The following is a 19,015-nucleotide window of genomic DNA, read 5'->3' as shown; positions in this document are numbered from 1 at the left end:
CCTTTTCCGTACACGGCCCCCTTCTCGGAATGTTTTTAAATGCCTCAAATACACAGAATTACAAAAGAAACCAAATATATTAAAACATAGTTACCAAAATATTAAAAATTCACAAACCCCAAGTTTTCTCCCTTAGACCACTTTCAGGTCTCTTTTAGCTCAGATGTTCTAGGATTTTAGCCCAAGCAAAGGGCTCAGTCAATGACTTTCCAATGACTGCCACCTCATTTGGACCCCCTCTCTGAGGCTGGGGCTATAGGACTATAGGTATCACTTCATTAAGGGACAAGGGCAACCCTTGTCCAAACCCAACCCTGCAGACAGACAGATACTGGAGGAATTGAACTGGGGCTGTATCAGATGCCTGGTCTATCTTGGATTAAAAGGTGCTTAAGTCCCAAACTTGAAGTTGAAAGGAAACCTTACCCATGAGACATCTTCACAACTTTGCCAATTATTTCCCTCTCCTGTTCTCTGCAAACTATTAACATATCTTGTCATACTTGCCCAAGCATGTTCTTACTTAGATGGGCTTTTAAAAACAACATCTGGCACAAAGTGGAGTATTACAAAATTACCTTGCATCTTTCTCTGAGAGCCATAAAGCAACATGTTTTTGATAAATCAGTTTAGAATTCGTGTGACAAATAATGAAGGCTGCTGAGAGAAGTGGACCAAAATCTAGAAGATCTACATACTTTGCAGGAGTAACACTTCCTCACATTTTCTCATCCTTGTGCTTCTTGGTTTTCAGTAAGCCAACCATATCCCTCATTTAATACAAGAGCAAATAAATTCAAGTGTTTACTATGCATTTTCACATGAGAAATCAAATAATTTCAACAGGATAACAAACATTATCAAACATTTCCCATACCTCTCTAGACAATCTTTTTTTGTACTCCCTGGTTTGGGTATGTGTAGTACCAGTTTGAGAATCTCTGCTGTAGAATTAAAATGTCAAGGAACAAACAGGTGAAAATTATTCAATACAGTATTGTCCATTAAATTGGCAGACAACTGTAATCCACTTACTAACCTATAACCAAAGCAGCAAATAACAGTGTCAATGTAGCCAAATCAAATCCTTTCAACTTAAATCATGATGGCACAATTTTTAAAAAGGCATATCAATTGACAAAAAAATCAAAGCTATATTTTCGTACCCAATAATTCTATTCTATCATTTGAAGTCTATTAAATTATGAAAAGGTAAAAAAAAAGTTGAACCAGAAACCCTCTCATTAAAACTTTGATGTAATGACAAAAAGAAATAAAACCAAAAGTTAAGTTTATCAAGTGGTAAGGGGCATCGAGGTGGCCTGGTGGATAGTGCCAGCACTGGAGTCAGGAAGATTTGTCTTCCCGAGTTCTAATTTGGCCTCATATACTTACTAGCTAGGTGACCCTGGATGAGTCACTTAACACTGTTTGCCTCAGTTTTCTGGAGAAGGAAATGGCAAACCACTCCAGCATTTTTGTCAAGAAAACCCCAAATGGGGTCACAAAGAATCAGATGTGACTGAACAAACGTCTGCAACTCTTTTTCAACTCTGGCCCCAATGCCAAATGCCTCAAGGTGATACAAGCTAAAGGCAGAAGCTGAAATTAAGAACTCATTGTCACTGTTAACAACTTTTAGTTCAATATGGCTGCAAACCCCTTCTTGGTCTCCATTTCCTTATTTGTAATATGGGGTTGTTTCCTTGTTCTCATAAGGTTGTGATTCATTTTAATGATGTGATAAATTAACTTGTTTGTGGTATTTTCTGAAAGGTAGCAAATATCTGCCTAGATATCTACATACTTACAGCACCCTTTCCCCTCGAGGCCTCGGCTCCCCCCCTCCCCCAACCAAAACATTGCTTTCTACTACTAAAGGTTTGATGTGTTTAAGAAAGTTTTTTGTCTATGAGGTTAGGAATACCAGTAGTGTTTGCAAATCACTCCTTTACCTAGATACAAAATAACCAGGTTTATTTAGTGGGCTAAATAAAACTAACTAAGACACCATGTTTCCCAAGTCACAGACCAGTATCTGGAGAACGATTCTGAGTTTACCTTTAAGTTCCCTTATCAGGAAGTTTGATCAACTGGAAGAATCATTCCTTTTATCTATAAACTTATTTCCAAGAGAGAATAGGTAAAAGCTGGGCACTGTTCTCAGGAGGAGCATTAGGTCTTGGTTAACGTTAGTTTGTATTCAGACCAATTCAGGTGACATTCTAGCCAACAGCTAAATAAGAAATTTTGATCTAGGAATTTTTGTTGTCCTTGGGAAGTTGGAGGGGGGAGGGTTAACATGTGTGTGTAATGCAGGGATTCTCAACCTTTTCTGACAGACCCTTTGCAGTTTTAAATACACAGGACAACAAAGGAAACAAATACTGAAATAGCTACCAAAATATTTTTTAAAATTAAGTTTGTGAACCCTAGGTTAAGAACCCTTGGAAAAAAGGGTCCTCAGGCTGATCTCAGCACTCAACACTCAAGTCAGTGAATTCATATTTCTATCTCAGTGGTTTGGAGATAGATCAGGGGAGTGGACCAGTGGTGCTGAATGGACATCATGCTGTTGCATGTATCTATGAAACTAATTTCTCCATTTCAACATAATTTTTTTTGGGGGGAAGGGGGAAGGAGGTGTGTATGGAGGGGTGGTATCACTGTTTAAGAACCAGCATATTCACCTTAGGCTTACATTTAGGTCAACATCCTCCAGGCCAGGGGCAGGGAACACAAAATACATTATCATCACCCAAGTCCTGAAGTTTCCTTTAGGTACCTTCACTTCAAGAGTGATTCCTCCCACTTTTCCTCCCCGGTCCCTAAGCCAGTAGGAGCAGTTCTGGTAACTAATAAACAAACGCTTCTTAGAAACGTGTAGGTTATTAAATAATTTGTTTATTGTATTGCATTTACAAAGAACACAGACAGTGCACCCAAGTAGAAAGAATAAAAATGTATTTTCCTTCAGCGTTGTTGTATTGTTGGTTTTTACTGACAGCAAGTACAAATCATTTAGTGAGCATTTTATGGCAATTTCAACCTAGGATGAAAGCTCAAGAGGGCAAGCCCGGGGGCAGCTGGAAGACTGGATTCTGTAGTTGCCTCTTGTCTTCTAGTCCACCTGGTTCCCTAAGCGAGTCAGGGAAAAAAGCCCTTATTTGGTAGGGAAACATTCCAGAGATTAAGTTACAGGACTTATCTTACCACCATGATAATAAGAAGTTATTCCTTTTGCATCAGAACTATTCCTTTTATATCAGACTATCTGTTGAAAAGGAATGACTACAGTTTTTCTTCCTCAACACCGCCACCAGAAATGCCTTTAACCCTACTATTATGGCTTAATGGCATTTAAAGAAATATAACTCAAGATTCCTAGTTCATCATCACTAAAAATATAGATAAACCTGGCAACCCAGGGAAAAATTAAGTTACTGAAGGATTTCCCTGCCATTATAAATGTTTAGTGAGCTTTATTATTCTCTTTATTCTTCACAGATATACATGGGTAGCCTGGCCCAGAAATCCCCTAGAGAAAGAACACCATCTGATTTCATTAGTATCACCAAATCAAGAATCTGATGAATAGGCTAGCCAGACAAGGACATGTAGGGAACAGTGCTTACATATTACATGGATCACATAGTGGCATCACCAGTTTCCTTGCCATTAGATTCCAAACTCAAGGAAAACCAACCACATAACAGTCTAACAGTTCTAAAAACATTTTCTCTCAAGTTACACTTGTTTGACTTTCTCTAAATTCCATAGTTCTGAAGCAGGATCCATCCTCTATGAGGTCATTGATTGCCAAGGCCTTTTGGTCCATAATGAGGAAGAGCTGCTGCGATCCCAATCCTGCCGAACTCTGGCTTTTGGTTACAACTCATAATATGAGGGGGCAAATCTGGGAGACCCATCTTTAAACTAGCAAATTCTAAGAAAGGTTTTAACTTTTCCTTGTAAAAAAAAAAAACAAACCAAAAAACAACCCCCCCCCCCACCTTAAGTACATCCCAACCTTCCTGAAGTTACTGAAGTTAAAAGCTTACATTACACTCTAATGAGCAACCACCTGTATGCTGATACTAGAAAATAGCAGCAGAGAATGGCTATCTTTTATTTGGGGGGGTGGGAGAGAATAAAGCCACACCTTCCCCCTTCTGGTTCTTGTATATTTGGATTATGCCTAAGCATAAAGCCAAATCTCTTAAGAAAAAGAAAAAAGCAAAGCCGAATGGGGAAATGGACTTCAAGGACAGAACCTCGGGTAAATTAATATTGATGAAAGACTGAAGTACCACTAAGGAATTGTTTGCAAAAGAATCAGAAGCTCTGGGTGACATCTTTTTCACTTCTCAGACACAAAGGACCTAAAACCCAGAGCTCTTTCATAGTCATCCTGTATTCTTTAGTGATAGGGTGGGGGGTTTCAACTCAAGTAGAACGAGTAAAGTGCCAGCCAGGGTTTTAAAAAGCAATCAAGCCAATACCCCTACCCACCCCCCTAAAAAAAAACACCCCCAAACCAAAACCCTCTGCTCTCAGGAAAGCAGAAGATGTGTAAGGAAACACTGCTTACAAAAACCACCGCCTGTCTGAAGCCAAAGGGGCACACCTGCCTTCGGAAAGGATTTCTAGTCAACGGTTCCAGTTTCAGCTTCCATTTCCACTGTATCTATTACAGTCATACCGAAGATCCCGGCATAGGAGAGTTAAAATTACATCAGTAAATATGGAGACTGAACAGTGGCAAAACAGTACTAAAACTCAGTCTTGATTGATGTAGCCCATTTCAAAGACAGAAGCCAAAAAAGTTGTAGGAAAAAAATGTGACTGTGAGGAATAACACAAACCATCCAGGAATCGGATGCACTCTTAATACAGCATGTTCAGTGTCTCTGCTGCACATTAAATTAACACCTTTTTCTCATCCTTCTGCTGGCAATAGAATATGCACTAGAAAATTTGACTCTTAGAGTCAGTGAGTTGAGGATGGGCTCACACATCTTCGTTGCGCTCTTAAAAAAGGAAGCTTATAATTTAAAGGAGGATGTTCTAATGGAAGTGAGAAGATGACGGGCAGTTTCACATTCCAGTCCATTAGTCTTTGGCAGAGCCCAACCAAGGCAAAACTCACTCAGGATGCCCAATGGCTGTGGGAATTCCCACAGGGTCAAGTAAGCAAACCCAAATGAACACATTAGATTAAAAAATAACAATAATCTAGGAAGCCTTGAACGAAGAGCTTCACCCTGAAAAGGGAAAGGAGAATGCTTGAAAGGGACAGGAAGAGGACTAAGGATGGCAAGGAAAGGGAAGGAAGGGGAGAATCTGGAACAGCTGGGTCAGTGTATAATCTCTGCTGTAAACCAGAGTCCAGAGGATTATGATGTTGGGTCACTGACTTTAGGAGTTAAGCCAGGGGTGCCTGAGACACTCTGCTGCTGTGGCTCGTTTCTCAGGAATCAGCTCTAACATCGGCAATAAGAAATCCGTGAAGCCTGCTGCTTCTTCTTGAGGCCACTCATACTTTTCCACTAGAACTTCAAAAAGGCCCCAAGGCTTCAGTTTAGTGATGTGTTTCAGGTCACCTGGGGGGGGGGAGAAAGAGAATAAATGAAAATGACCAGTACGTATGGGTAGACAATTCCACATTTTCATGTAAATCCACTTTTCAATCCAGGCAGAAGCTACTAAGAATGCTGTAGGCATCAGTATTTTCAAAAAATAGTAAGAATTTAACCTTTCCACAAGAGCAAGCATATCTCCTTTATAAAACATACACATAACTTTCAATGCTTTCCTTGGAGGAGCTCATGTTTTTAATGAGCATCCAGAACTCAGTAAGTCTTGTACTCTTTTTTTGTCTCTTCTTAAACATCTTCAACTAGTCAGAGGAATCATATTAGTTTGTGATGAGCATTAATTCTCATTTTACAGTACACCTAATTTGGTCTACTAAATCACCAACAATCTGCATTTTGGTACAAGTATTAATTAAATACCTGTTATGTGTCAGGCACCGAGGATACAAACACTTAAAATAAAACTGTCCCACTGAAGGTGAGGAGGATATAAAAATGTTTTGTTTTCTTTCTAACTGCCTAATAGTCTTGGGAGGCAGAGCTAACAAAATCTAAAGAGGTTTGCCTGCAAACTATGGGTTTTCACAAACTACAGGATTAATAAGTCAGTGATAGCTAAAAAAGTTAATGTACTCTTTGGCCTGTATTAAGAGAGGCATGGCGTAACTTCTAGAAATAAGGAAGTGCTAGTCCTACTATATTCTACGCTGCTCAGAAAATGCCAGAAGGGCCCTGTTCAGTCCTAGGCACTACATTTTAATAAGGATGTAGAAAAGTGGAAAGCACCCAAGATGGTGAAACGCCTCAAGTTTGCCTTATGAGGGCCAGCTGAAGGAAATGGCGCTTTGCTAGTAGATTAGATTAGGAGAAGACAGAGAGAACGAAGGGAGAAACAAGGTAACTATCTTCAAATATTTCAAAGGCTATCAAATGAAAGATTTAAGATTATTGGTCTGATCCCAGAGGGTAGAACCAGAAACAATAGGCAGAAGTTGCAAAAATGCAAGAATTTAGGCTTGAGGTAAGGAAAATCTCCCTTATTAGGGAGATTTTGAGCTTTTCTAAGTAAAACCGACTGCTTTGGAAGATAAATGGGTTCTTCCTTTAGGAAAGCATCAGATGAACACTTAGCAGGCAAGTTCCAAAGGGAGAGGGAGGAAGGAAACAAGCATTCACACCGCACCTACAAAGGGCAGGGTACCGGGCTAAGTGCTTTACAAATATCTCAAATGATCTTCACAACAGCCCTGGGAGATAGGCACTCTTATTATACCAGTTTCATAGTTGGGGAAACTAAGGTAGATAGAGTTGAAGTGATTTGTTCAGGGCCACACAGTACTTAAATTAAGTGTGTGGGGTTACACCTGAACTGAAGATCTTCTTCACTCCAGATCAGTTTTCAAGTGTAGGTTGAACTAGATGGCCTAGAGGTCCATCCCAACTCTGACACTCTGTGCTGATATGAATATATTGTTCCTCCCCCCAGCTCCTTTGCAGAGGGGAGACTGGAGAGGAAGAGTCAAGACAGAGAAAATGGAAGGATACAGGAGGAAATTTAGGTAATGCAAAAACAAAAACTTATTTAAAAATTATACATAGTTCAGTTACATCTAATTCTAATACTCTGGGGCTCAGGATATGTCACATTAATACAAAATTTTCTTTAAAAAAGAATACATTTTCAAAAAACGCAGACAAAATAAGATCCTACAAGATTTTGTAGCATGCCATCCAATTCTGCAAGTTAAAGAGAAATGTCAAATTAATCTTCTCTTTAAGGCACATTTTCCACATGCAATAGTTAATTTTATATTGCTTTGGTGCTTCTTCCTCCAATCTTGTTTCCAATTTTATTGTCCTACAATAATACTATTTACTAACTTGATTTGATGATATCTCTTCTTCCCTGGGTAAGTGGTATTTACTTAACTATTTGCTTGTCATTGTACATTTTCTATTTACTGTTATTATTTGCATGAAGCAAGGAAACCCTCTGAAAGTCCACTTAACTAATATCAAAAGAGATCTACATTTTAAAGACGGAACATAGCTTGCAGAGTTGCCCTACTTCACCCTGAACATTTTACAGATGAGGAAACTGAAGCCCAGAGAGAGGAGGTGACCAGTTCACGTCTGACAGCTCGTCAACAGCAGAGACATGAAGGAGTTTCAGATCTCCTAGGCCACTGCTGTTCCTACTTTGCCACACTACTTGAAGGATATTTATTCTCAGCAATGGAGGCAACTGTAGGAAGAGATCAGAGCACAGATCTGTACTTTTCCTTCTTTTGTTTAAAGTAAATTTCTAAACTTTCACACACACGTAATATACATTCAGTTGTAACTACAGCACTCAAAACAAATTCCCAACTTTTTACATCATACACTCTTGGCACCCAGTGCCCTCCCCCTAATTAAGTGTAAATGACAGGTGACCATGCCAATACATATTACCTCCAAGTCAGCAGTAACTTATACACAAATTATCATCTCTCCACTGAGGGAAGAGGAGAAAAGTATTCAGTATTACCATTATTTTCTGATAAATTAAATTTCCTAAACTTAGCTTAAGATTAGAGGTTTGAGGATCTGGAGGCTCAGAGATCACATGGAAGGGAGCCAAAGTCCAAAAAAATAAATTTTTAATTGACTTGCCACAGGTCGCATGATACAGGAAGCTCTTAAGCCACATGGCAGAAGTCACAATGAAGGCTCTCTGAACGCCAGCTCAGGATTTGATAGGTGTGAGGAGATGCTGGGCATAAGCACAGTCTTCTATACTGGCGTTCTCCCAACAGATAGGAATTTGACAGAGCTGCTCCTTTGACCCATAGTTTCCTGGGGGTGGTGGTGGGGTTTACTCACCTCTTGGGTTTTATTAAAACATTGTCCCCTAATGTCAGGGGGTTAAACAATTCACGTGTCTTTTACCTTTTTTGGTGAAAAACTCCTTGGAATATTTTCCCGCCACAATGAGCTTGCGAGGCACCTTCCCCAGCAGTTCTATGATCAATGCAATGTGATCTGTGTGTTCCAAGCATTTTAAGAGGAAAGAAAAAGACATCCATAACAGGGCTAAGGCTGACCCGCTTGCTGCCAACCAGCAGATGCAGCTCTGGAGAATGGTGGAAAGAGCAGCATGCACACCTCTCTACTTGGCAGAGCTTCTAATGCCCATTTTCATCTCTCAATGTAAGGGAAGGACTCGATCCAGCTGATGGAGAGTCCTAAGAGCCACACTGCTAGGTACCCATGCAGGGTTCCCTGGCTGTTGGCTAGTATGACACCTAGGTGCGAATGCTCTGCTTCCCACGGCTGTACATCCCTGACACCTGCATGGAAACTAACATGATTCAATACTACCTCTGCGATTGAAGAAGTCCTGTGAATATTTCCCACTGAGGGCAAAGCGTCTTGGTATTCTGCCTATCAGCTCTATAATATGCGCAATGTGGTCTAAAACAGAAGGGCAAGAAGAAAGCATCAAGGGTAAGCTGAGAATAAGCTTTTCTCTACAATCAGTTTTCAAGGACTATTGCTACAGAACAAATGCTGGGGACGGGGACCAGAAGGGGACCAAACACCCAGCACCTGGCAAACCAGGACCACTTTTTTTTTTTTGGTAAGGCAATCAGGGTTAAGTGACTGGCTGAAGGTCACACAACTAGTAAGTGTCAAGTGTCTGAGGCCGATTTTAACTCAGGTCTTCCTGACTCCAAGGCCAGAGCTTTATCCACTGTGCCACAGCTGCCCCCAGGACCACTTTTATAGTGGTTATGCATTTCTATCTTGAAATCTCTTTCATTGGCACAGCTGGCTCAGCATATCATGAAGGCAAATACTTGGGAATGTCTTACTCTTAGGCAAGGTAGGAAAAAAAAAATTAACTTTCCTCCCATCTTAGGATGATTTATAATACCGTATAGGACTCTGCAATACAAATATAGAAAAAGAAAAATCAGTTCCAGCAAGGAATTTCTGTCTCTTTCCAGGTAAATAAAGGTTAGAAAGAGATGTCATGAAACAAAATAACTTTATACAAGAACAAAAATACCACAGAATGGTAAGACGTTTTGAGCCAACATCAGAACCACTATTTCTACTCCTGAAAAAGTGGCGGGCAGGGTCCTAGCTGGGACATGCAAAACATATCGACTATTTCATTCTTAGTTTATTCTTTTATTTTAATTCAAATACTCTGTTTCTAACTTACCTGTTATCAACAGGATTAACTTTTCCTTTAGGTAAGTCTATATCTATCTACCTATCTTACAAAAATATACAGGGTCTTGTAAATTTGGAAACAAAATATCTCCCAAAGTCCTGTTTTCTCTCCATCTCCAATAGATTCCTCTAACATACCTGACAGTGGCAAAATCTCTCCCTATCTGATTGTGAAAGAGACTATTATTATCACCTGATGTGATCCCATTTGGGAGAGGGGATCACCTGATAGGGGAGGGAGAATCTGCTTTTCGAAAGCTATAGGATCTTTCACATTAAAATACCTCATTTTCAAAGACATGAACCCAGGGCAAGATCATGAAAACATAACCTCAAAAAGTCAAAGTTAGGAAGTAGCAACAAACAGCCAAATACACACTCTCTAGGACTGAGTAATGTCCCAATGCCTAGCAGGGGCTTACCGATACTGTTAAATGAACTGCATTAATTTTTTTTTTTTTACTTTGTGTCATACATGAAATAATATACGGGTTGAAGTTTTTTGGAGGGGAGTATGATGAGCTTTAGAAGCAATGAACTTTCTAGTTTTACTGACAACAGGTGCATTATTTTTTCCTTTTTTTATCTGGGGCTTTCCATTTATGGATACATTCTTTTTAATTTTTGGGCATTATGAAGGTTTTACTCAACCCAAGATTTAACCACCAGGTAAACTGAAGAGATTAAAATGCACCAGAATCAGTACTTGTTTACAGGAATGACTGGAAATTAAGAGGAAAAAAAATCTCCTTCCTGCCAAACACAGGGATAGAAGCATTTCTACAGCAGTATATAAGTGTGCAGTTCCTGAAGAAATATTCAGCATGTATTAGATGAAGTACAGGACCAATCCAGCATATTTCTGTAGTGATTCCCCAGAGAGCTTTTGAAGTTTATATCTACATAAAGTATGTCTAATAGGCATCTCTCCCGTCTTACTGGAATTGAGAACTTGGCTATGGCATCAGCTAGAACATTTTCTGGGCCTCTAGATGCACAGGCTTGACAATGCATAGACCATAGAACAATATATAATGGTAAAGAATAATGGAATATTAGAGCTAGAAGGGACCTTACCATGTAGCTAATTAAAAAGGAAAACCTCCTAGACTATGCTGATACATAAAGGAGTAAATGAAATAAAGCAGAGTATAAAATATTAGGGACATAATGATCACACTAGGGAAAAAAAAGTAATGTATGTACATTTCCAAATGGAAATGACAAATAGCTGGCATTTACTCAAACTTTTTTGGGGTGTCAGTAAAAATGCAATATTATATACAAGTCATATACTCATTATTTCAAGGATCTATGATTTCACTCATGCAGGTGAGCTTTGAACTAATGCAGAATGAAAAGTCTCCCTGCCTTAACAGAGTTTCCATGGCTGAAAGAATTTATCACGTGGAGCCTCTCTAAAGTCTGAAGTCAACAAGGCTGTGACCCAGGGCAGGTCTGTACTGTTCAATTTGGTACAACCTGCCAGAGCATTTGCTGCATTAGCAAAGCCTTCAAGAATCGAAGGCTACCTCCATGACACCAAGTGGTCATTAGCACATTAATGTAGCATAAAAATTGCACATGATAACATTTTTTTAAAAAAGAACTCCTGCACACAGAACCAATGTTACCTCAGAATTACTTAAGATATCAGTAAAATAATAATAGATACCAATATGTAAACCTATTAAATAACAACAAAGACATGATAGAGCAAAATGTTAAAACTGTGCTGTTCCTAAACTGAAATTCAATTGGGCAAAAACATTCTATCAAGAAAATGGGAAGATCAGTAGGAGTCCAAATAGAAGTAACCTGGCAATTTATAAGGCTCAGCCTAACCTAGTTCTCCTTATTCCCCCATAACCTCTAATAAGACCTAAAGGTGTTTTTTTTTTTAACCAAATAAATCCTTTTCTGTGTTCTCACCTATTCTGGGATCTACCTCAAACATACAGGTACGTAAGCCTGGCTGTAATCACTGCTCATTCCAACTGCAGGGGGCTTAAAACTTGGCCCTTTCTGATTCTGAAAAGATTTGATCTTTTTATCACCAGTGATGTTCACAAATTCTAAAAAATAGTATGTATCCAAAGACAGACTCACCTTCATCTCGAGTGTACTCTTCTCCTGAATGAGGTTCAAACAGATAGTCTCCCGTGGCTAATTCAAAGGCCTAAGAAAAAAAGGATAGCAGCATATTAAAGCATCAAAGAGAGAGAGAGAGAGAGAGAGAGAGAGAGAGAGAGAGAGAGAGAGAGAGAGAGAGAGAGAGAGAGAGAGAGAGAGAGATCAGGAGGAGGAAAATGTGTTGCTTAATGCTATTTGGAGCAGTTCTAAGCACTTTTGCTTGAATATCTTGCAAATGCCTTTTTAAAAAAATGCCAATTCCAAAAAAGATCTCCTTTCACAAACCTGTATCTTGGTAAAATGGATGAGGTAAGAGCAAGAATTCTGTTAATGCGAATATGTTGTTATTCCATGCAAATACAAGGAGTAAATAACAGCAAACCGCCTTTTGAGCTTCCCCTTTTGGATCAGAATCTTTGGCATGTGCTGCTGCTCATCTTGGATGCTAACATTATTCTAATTTTTGTGAGGCAGGTCGCTGTTTCCCAGAGTTAATAGTTCGTTTGTTTGTTTTTTAATCCAGCAATTTTACCAACTATATTCCCTTCAGATATTCAGTGATTAGCATGTCACAATTTTAGTTTCTGAAATGGCTTCATATTTCAGCATATAACTTCCAGGCAGCAAATTCCCCATTTCCTAGTTCAAAAGAAAATTACACCCCATACATATTTTTTGTATGTATGGTTCTGGGTTCTATGCCACCAGTTCAATATCAAGCCAATAACTTTTTTTAAAAGAGACTTACCAGAAAAACCGAAATACTTGTCAGCACTAAAAATACCTTGTAAACAAACAATTTTAGTGTTGGAAAGAGCTTCAAGATGTCATTCTTGCCCCTGTAACCTCCAAGAGGGGCTACACTGAACCTGTTCAGAGAACTAATGACTCTTTTCTTAAAGCCTCTAGGGTAAGAAACTCTGCAATTTCCTATGTTACTGTGTTCCATTTTAAAGACATTTACCATGACTATTTCCTTTTACTAATCACTACAGAAACAAAAAGTACAACAGGAGATCAACTTTTCTGAAAGCAAAGACAAGTTTAAAAATACCACAAGATTAGCTAAATAAATGGGTACTGCATTAATACTGTTGGGTTCAGAGTCTGTCTTACTTTTAGTTTACTAAAAATACAGAACTGTCTTCACTCAGGGTTATCATTTTTTAAAATTAATATATATTTGTGTGAGTGTTAAATCATGCTACAATATTTTATCCATTCTTACAACATGTCAGGGAGGTTACCAGACTTTTACAAATGGATACCTGGAGCAAAAAAGACTAAACTGCTTATATTACATCAAAGTTACAGTGGCAGAAACTGGCAAAGCCATGTATAAAAGTTAAGACACCTGACTCCCAAAGTCTAGCAATCTAGCCCCTATATCCTTTCTCCGTCAATATTTTCCTAAGGAAAACCTAATCCAGATGGCAAATTTTACTTGAAAATTTAAAACCAAATTAACCAAAACATCCAGAACCAGAAATTAACATGCAGAAGCCACATGGGACAGTATATGTGTAGAAGAAGGGAAGTCTGATACTGCTTAGAAGGCAAACATAGCATGTTGCAGGCAACATGAATGTGTGGTCAGAAAATGCCATGCAGTGATTCCCCAAAAGAAAATAATGACTCCCCCACTAACTCCTTTTCTCTAAGATAACATGTCCAACAATCTTTATTAGTGGGTTGACTGTCTCACCTGGTAGTTAGGAGGTAGATCTGTGAGTCACGGGGTAGAGTCTTTTAGGTTCCACCCTGATGCTTTATCCCTGGAGAGGGCTTCCCAAGCTGTAGATGTGCTCAATATACAAAACTTGAGGGCCCTGATTTTGGTCTTAGATTTGATAATATTTAGGAAGGGCTGGAGTGCTGGACATGTTATCTTGGAAAAGGGAATTAACAGATGAGTCAAATTTTCCTTTCTTCAACAATCCCTACCACAGGGAAGTAAAATTCCAGAGTAAGGCTGGAGGCTGGAAGGATAAAGTCTGTTTAAAAGAAGGAAAAAAGGAAGTTTAGTTTTCCACTACAAATGCAGAGCACTCTTTTCAAGAGGCATCTGGGGAGGAGAAATAGTTATTACTACCAGGTAAAGCTAACAAAAAGGTCTTGTCCTGTTTATATCAATAATAAATTTAGCTCCATTCCAGAAGCCATAAAAGTGAATACAGAATCTACTCTGGAACCACTGTTACATTTAAATTTTCTTTAATAAAAACCTATCAAGGTAGCATACAGAAAAGACACACCATATTGTAAAAATATATCCTATGTATATTGAAATAATTCAAATGTCTGGTCTAAATGACCTGCAAACCATTATCACCTGAAATATAAAGGTAAGGGCAGTCGTCTGGAATCTCCTAATAATTTAATTCTGCTGAGAGATCAGGGAGACAGGTTTCTGGATGTTGCAATGGGATGGCAGGAAGAAGATGGAAAAACAGCATATCTTTCTAGGTTCAGGGAAATGAAAAGGGAAAATTAATGGGAAGCTAAGAAGACAAGCAGCTGCTTTTACCCTCCTACATGCCCCTCCTGCTCTGGTAGGTCCTTACCCTACACCTTAGACTGATACAATGGTTCAACTTGATTACAGACTGTTTAACTCAGACAACGCTAGTACTCCTTTCCCCACCATCTTGCGTCAAGTATTACTTAGTTCTGGAGACTGACTTCAAGTTACCAGTGTTTGTCAGTATAATTACTACAACTGAGGGAATAATCTACATTGACCAAAGATTTTTTTCCTGAGAATAACTGCAGATGAAAAGGGAACACAAAGCCAAAGAGGGGAATGAGGAATAATTTGAGGAGAGAGGGGAGGGTCGAGTATTTGAAATTTCAATTTATTCAATCCTTGTCTCATGAGGTGAGGGAAGGCTATTGAGATTATGAAGTAAATTCTTTCTGTATGTGTCTAAATTACTTGTGATGAGCTATATGTGACTAGAGATCCTTCTAAGACAACCATTTACAAAAGGTGCAAAGAGGCCAGAATCTAGATGGCTTCTTTTGAATCCAAGCTACTTTCCTAGCTGGATGCTTTGCTCTGAGCCTGCATCATATCACAATTACTCTCCCTGTCAATTCTACCCCTATATATCCCTGTAACCACTCCTGGACTCGGTTCCCAGGACTATTACCATTCTTCCACACCTGCCCACCCTCAACCCACAGCACTGGACAGCTTCTTCTGTCTTTCTACTGAGAGGTGTGCTAAGGGACTCCATTACTCAGCAGTTCTCAAAGAGAACCAATTATATACAACTTAACCCTCCTCACCAAAGGTCTGGGAACCTAATCTTCATCAAAAAGACAGACTTGCTAAAAAGAAGAAATTTGTGAACTTATCTGCTACATAGTGGGCTACCTCTAGAGAAGTACAGAAAACTTTACCTCCAAATGGTACTTGGTAAAACTGCATCCTATCATTTGATTACTATTGCTAAGGGCAATGCTGACAAGATCTTTATCTCCTTTTCCCTACCCATGACATCTCATGTCCGGCTGAAGGGCTAGTTAAGCAAAGTGCTTTCTGCAATCTTCTCTAGTTACTGAGTAGTGTAGCTCTACTGATAAAGCCTGACACAAGAGTCAACATTCGAGGTTGTAGACATATTCAAGGTGAAGGAGAGTAGTAGAGTGGTAAGATGAGAGGACCAGCTCAACAGAAAAACTGGATCAGAAGGGAGACAATCTGGGAGCATAAGTAATGCCCATCTTAAAAAGTTTTCAGGTTTACTTGCAAGTAAAACCTGTTTCCTCTACTCCTGTGTGTGCTGACCCCAGTGTTTAGCAGTCAGGGAAAAGTCTGATTTATGCGGGTATCCAATGCTCTTCTGTATTTTTATAGATGTTCAGAGCCCTACTTTTTTCAGATTCAATCCTTAAGTTATATCTGATGGCTTTCCAGCTCTTCCTTCCTGTTTCTCTTCTTATTAAAATAGGATTTTTTTTCGGGGGGGGGTGATGGATGACTCTGGCTATGGCAGTCTGTTGGTTGGCCGTGATAACTGCACCCTTGGTTAATTAATTTAGGTTGTTCTCTCAGAACACCCTCCTCCCAATTCCCTAAGATGTACGAGTAAGACTGAAACAGATAACACAGCTACAGTGCTTAGATAAGACCTGAGGTGGCCCTGCCGGGCAGTCAGCCAAGCAGCATGGATTAGTGTCAAACCAAATGAACAAGAGTTTACTAGAGCTTGTTTGAAAAAAGACTTCCTGAATCAACTACATGCATTTTGTAATGACCACTTAGAATGATGCCCTAATCCTCAACAACTATTATAGTATGGACATAAAAAGATATGAGCAATAAGAAGGATATTTTTCATATTAGAGATGAACCAGATTTTACTTTTTTTTTTAACTCTGTAATCTTAAGCTACATGGTTACTTTTTACTTTTTTTTTTTTTTAGTTTTCAACATTCACGTTTATAAGACTTTGAGTTCCAATTTTTTTCTCCCTCTTCTTTCCCCTCCCCAAGATGGCATGCAATCTGATATAGGCTATACATGTACAATCATATTAAGCATATTTCCACATTAGTCATGTTGTGAAAGAAGCAGCAGAACAAAAGGGGAAAACCTCGAGAAAGAAAAAAACAAAAAAGAGAGAAAATAGTATGCTTCAATCTGCATTCAGACTCCATAGTTCTTTCTCTGAATGTGGACAACATATTCCGTCATGGGCCTTTTGGAACTGTCTTAGATCACTGTATTGCTGAGAAGAGCTAAGCATATCAAAGTTGGTCATTGCACAATGTTGCTGTTACAGTGTACTATGTTCTCCTGGTCCAGATTTTACTCTTACAACGAACTGTACCAAATTTTAAATTCTCAAACTTAGCAGCAGAATGACAGCTGGCTTTGAGTGCAAAGTCATGATGTTACTTGTAAGTTAAGCACTCCATAAATCTGGTTAGTAAGTCTTTTTGTATTCATGGCCATACAAAGGTCATTTTATTTTTTGCCTTGGCTCTATAGGGCCTAACAAATGGTTTAAGAAGTAAAATAGTTTGCTGGAGGCATCCACTTGTTATACTATGAAAAGAAAGTAGCTGTGCTCCTGAAATGGAAAACAAGGCTGTTTTCATGTTCTGACAGGTAAAATAAACCAGCCAACAGTAAAGAATATTATACTTTTGAACAGTATTCTATAGGTTATCTGAAATGGAAAAAATTGATTTACTACCCCTCAAGAGAATAACGGCAACATCATTGATACCTAAGATATCGAGGTATTTGGAGAAAAGGGATAAATCGGTCTAATTTTTAAAAACAACACCTCATATACAATTTAAGCAGAGGAGAGATATAAAGTTTGTGACTTCATCTCTGAAATCGGACACCATTTTGTGCATGTATTAGGGATAGAGTCTTGAGACTTCATCCCTAAACTCTGACACTATTTTACAAACATAAGCTTTTATTCCAACCAAGACAGGGTCATATATTCAGACCATGATTGTGCCCATTTCCAAAGAAATTATTTGCCTATAGCCTTGATTTGTTGAAAGTGTGTGGTGGTCACAGCAAATCAATAAGGTTTCAGAAAGACAATGTTTTAGCATGTTATAGCTAAAAGATAATTGAAACATGACTCTCAGCTGGCTAGCTTGTCGCCTTTCTCTATTTTCCCATTTTAGTGATATTGCCTAGAATACTACAAGGGCTGATACGATGACAACAACAAACAATAATACTGCCTAAATTGATTTACAGCTTTAGTGCCCTGTAAAAATGCTAAGAAGTTACTTCGCAGACCTAGAAAAATGACAAAATTTATCTGAATGAGAGATATTTACAAAGTGCACTATAAACCTTAAAACATTATAAAAATACTAGCTAATTATTACAAAGGGAAAAAAGGTCAAGAATATAAAGGGATACAATGGGAAGTAAAGGGGGAGGTGGAAAACTAGGTCTCAAAGTTTATTACAAAACATGAATCATTAAACCTAAAAGGTAGTGTGACAGGATAATTGCAGAGCTGGCCTTGGATCACAAAGACTTGAGTTCAAGTCCTGCCTTGGACATATCCTGCACAAGTCTTATATTAACCATTTAGTGCAAAGGCAACTTTAAATAATTATTGAAACTGATATTTAAAAAACAAACAACACAGAACAGAAAAATTCACCAGCTAGGCAGATGAGATACACTAGAAGCCTAAATAGTAGCCTACAACAAAAACTACTCAGAAAACTGGAACTGTATCTTGACAGGTCTAGAATAACACCTTACACCATATACTACCAATAAGCTTTAAATAATAACAAGATCTAAATGTAAAAGGTCACATCTTAAAAAACTGAAAGACAATACCTTAGAGAACCATATTTAATGGGAGAATTCTTAAATAAGGGATAGTTGATATTTAAAGATTAACAGACAATTGTGATTACAAAAAAAGATTTTGCATAAACAAAAAAAAATTCAGTTGGAATTAGAATGGAAACAGTAAAGCAGGAAAAAATCTATGTACCAAATTCCTCTGATAAAGGTCTGATAACCAAAATATATAGGTAATTAATACAAATATACAAGACCAAGAGCTATCTGCCAATAGATTAAGTGGAGAAAAAGACATGAAGCAGTTTTTAAAAGTAGTAATGCAATAAATAATCATGAAAGATTGTTCCAAATCACTAAAAAGCGAAATGCAAAACAAAACGACTCTGAAGTTTCAACTCCTGTGCAGAAAATTGGTAAAGATGAAACAAAGGACAAGAATGGTAAATGATGTTTGGCTGTGGCAAGACAGACATACTAATACACTGTGGGCAGAGGTGTGAATTGGTCTAACCATTCTGGAAAGAATTTGGAATTATACCCCAAAAGTTACTGAACTATGTATATTTCTTTGGCTCAGTAACACACCACTACCAGGCATATATACACTGAAGAGATCAAAAACAGAAGGAAAGGTCCCAATATACACCAAAATAGTTTTAGTAGCATTTTTTTGTCATGGCAAAGAGCAAAAAGCTCTTCTGTGGAAAGCAAATTGGAGGCGAAAGTTTTACTGCATTGTAAAAAATAAAAA

General features: G+C 38.4%; 1 protein-coding gene across 7 annotated transcripts in view; it reads right to left on the bottom strand.

Moving 5' to 3' along the window:
* Window positions 1–2,884: 2,884 nt before the first annotated feature.
* SRPK1 (SRSF protein kinase 1) overlaps window positions 2,885–19,015 on the bottom strand; it is an 83,713-nt gene continuing 67,582 nt past the window's right edge. For 2 of the 7 annotated variants that reach the window (XM_020999460.2, XM_020999461.2), the window contains exons 14-17: window positions 11,931–12,000; window positions 8,961–9,053; window positions 8,529–8,621; window positions 2,885–5,603 (exon numbers count right to left, since the gene is read on the bottom strand). In XM_020999460.2, the coding sequence (XP_020855119.1) occupies window positions 5,419–5,603; window positions 8,529–8,621; window positions 8,961–9,053; window positions 11,931–12,000 (441 nt within the window). In that variant the 3' untranslated portion in view covers window positions 2,885–5,418. Of the gene's footprint in view, window positions 5,604–8,528; window positions 8,622–8,960; window positions 9,054–11,930; window positions 12,001–13,550; window positions 13,949–19,015 lie in introns of those variants that run through there. The other 5 variants (XM_020999462.2, XM_020999464.2, XM_020999463.2 and 2 more) reach the window with 4 other exon arrangements.

This window comes from Phascolarctos cinereus, unplaced genomic scaffold, assembly GCF_003287225.1.
Source record: "Phascolarctos cinereus isolate Bilbo 61053 unplaced genomic scaffold, phaCin_HiC Scaffold_5;HRSCAF=322, whole genome shotgun sequence".
Lineage (NCBI taxonomy): Eukaryota > Metazoa > Chordata > Mammalia > Diprotodontia > Phascolarctidae > Phascolarctos > Phascolarctos cinereus.
Note: the sequence above shows the minus strand (reverse complement) of the source record. Positions and strands in the feature narration are given on the sequence as shown.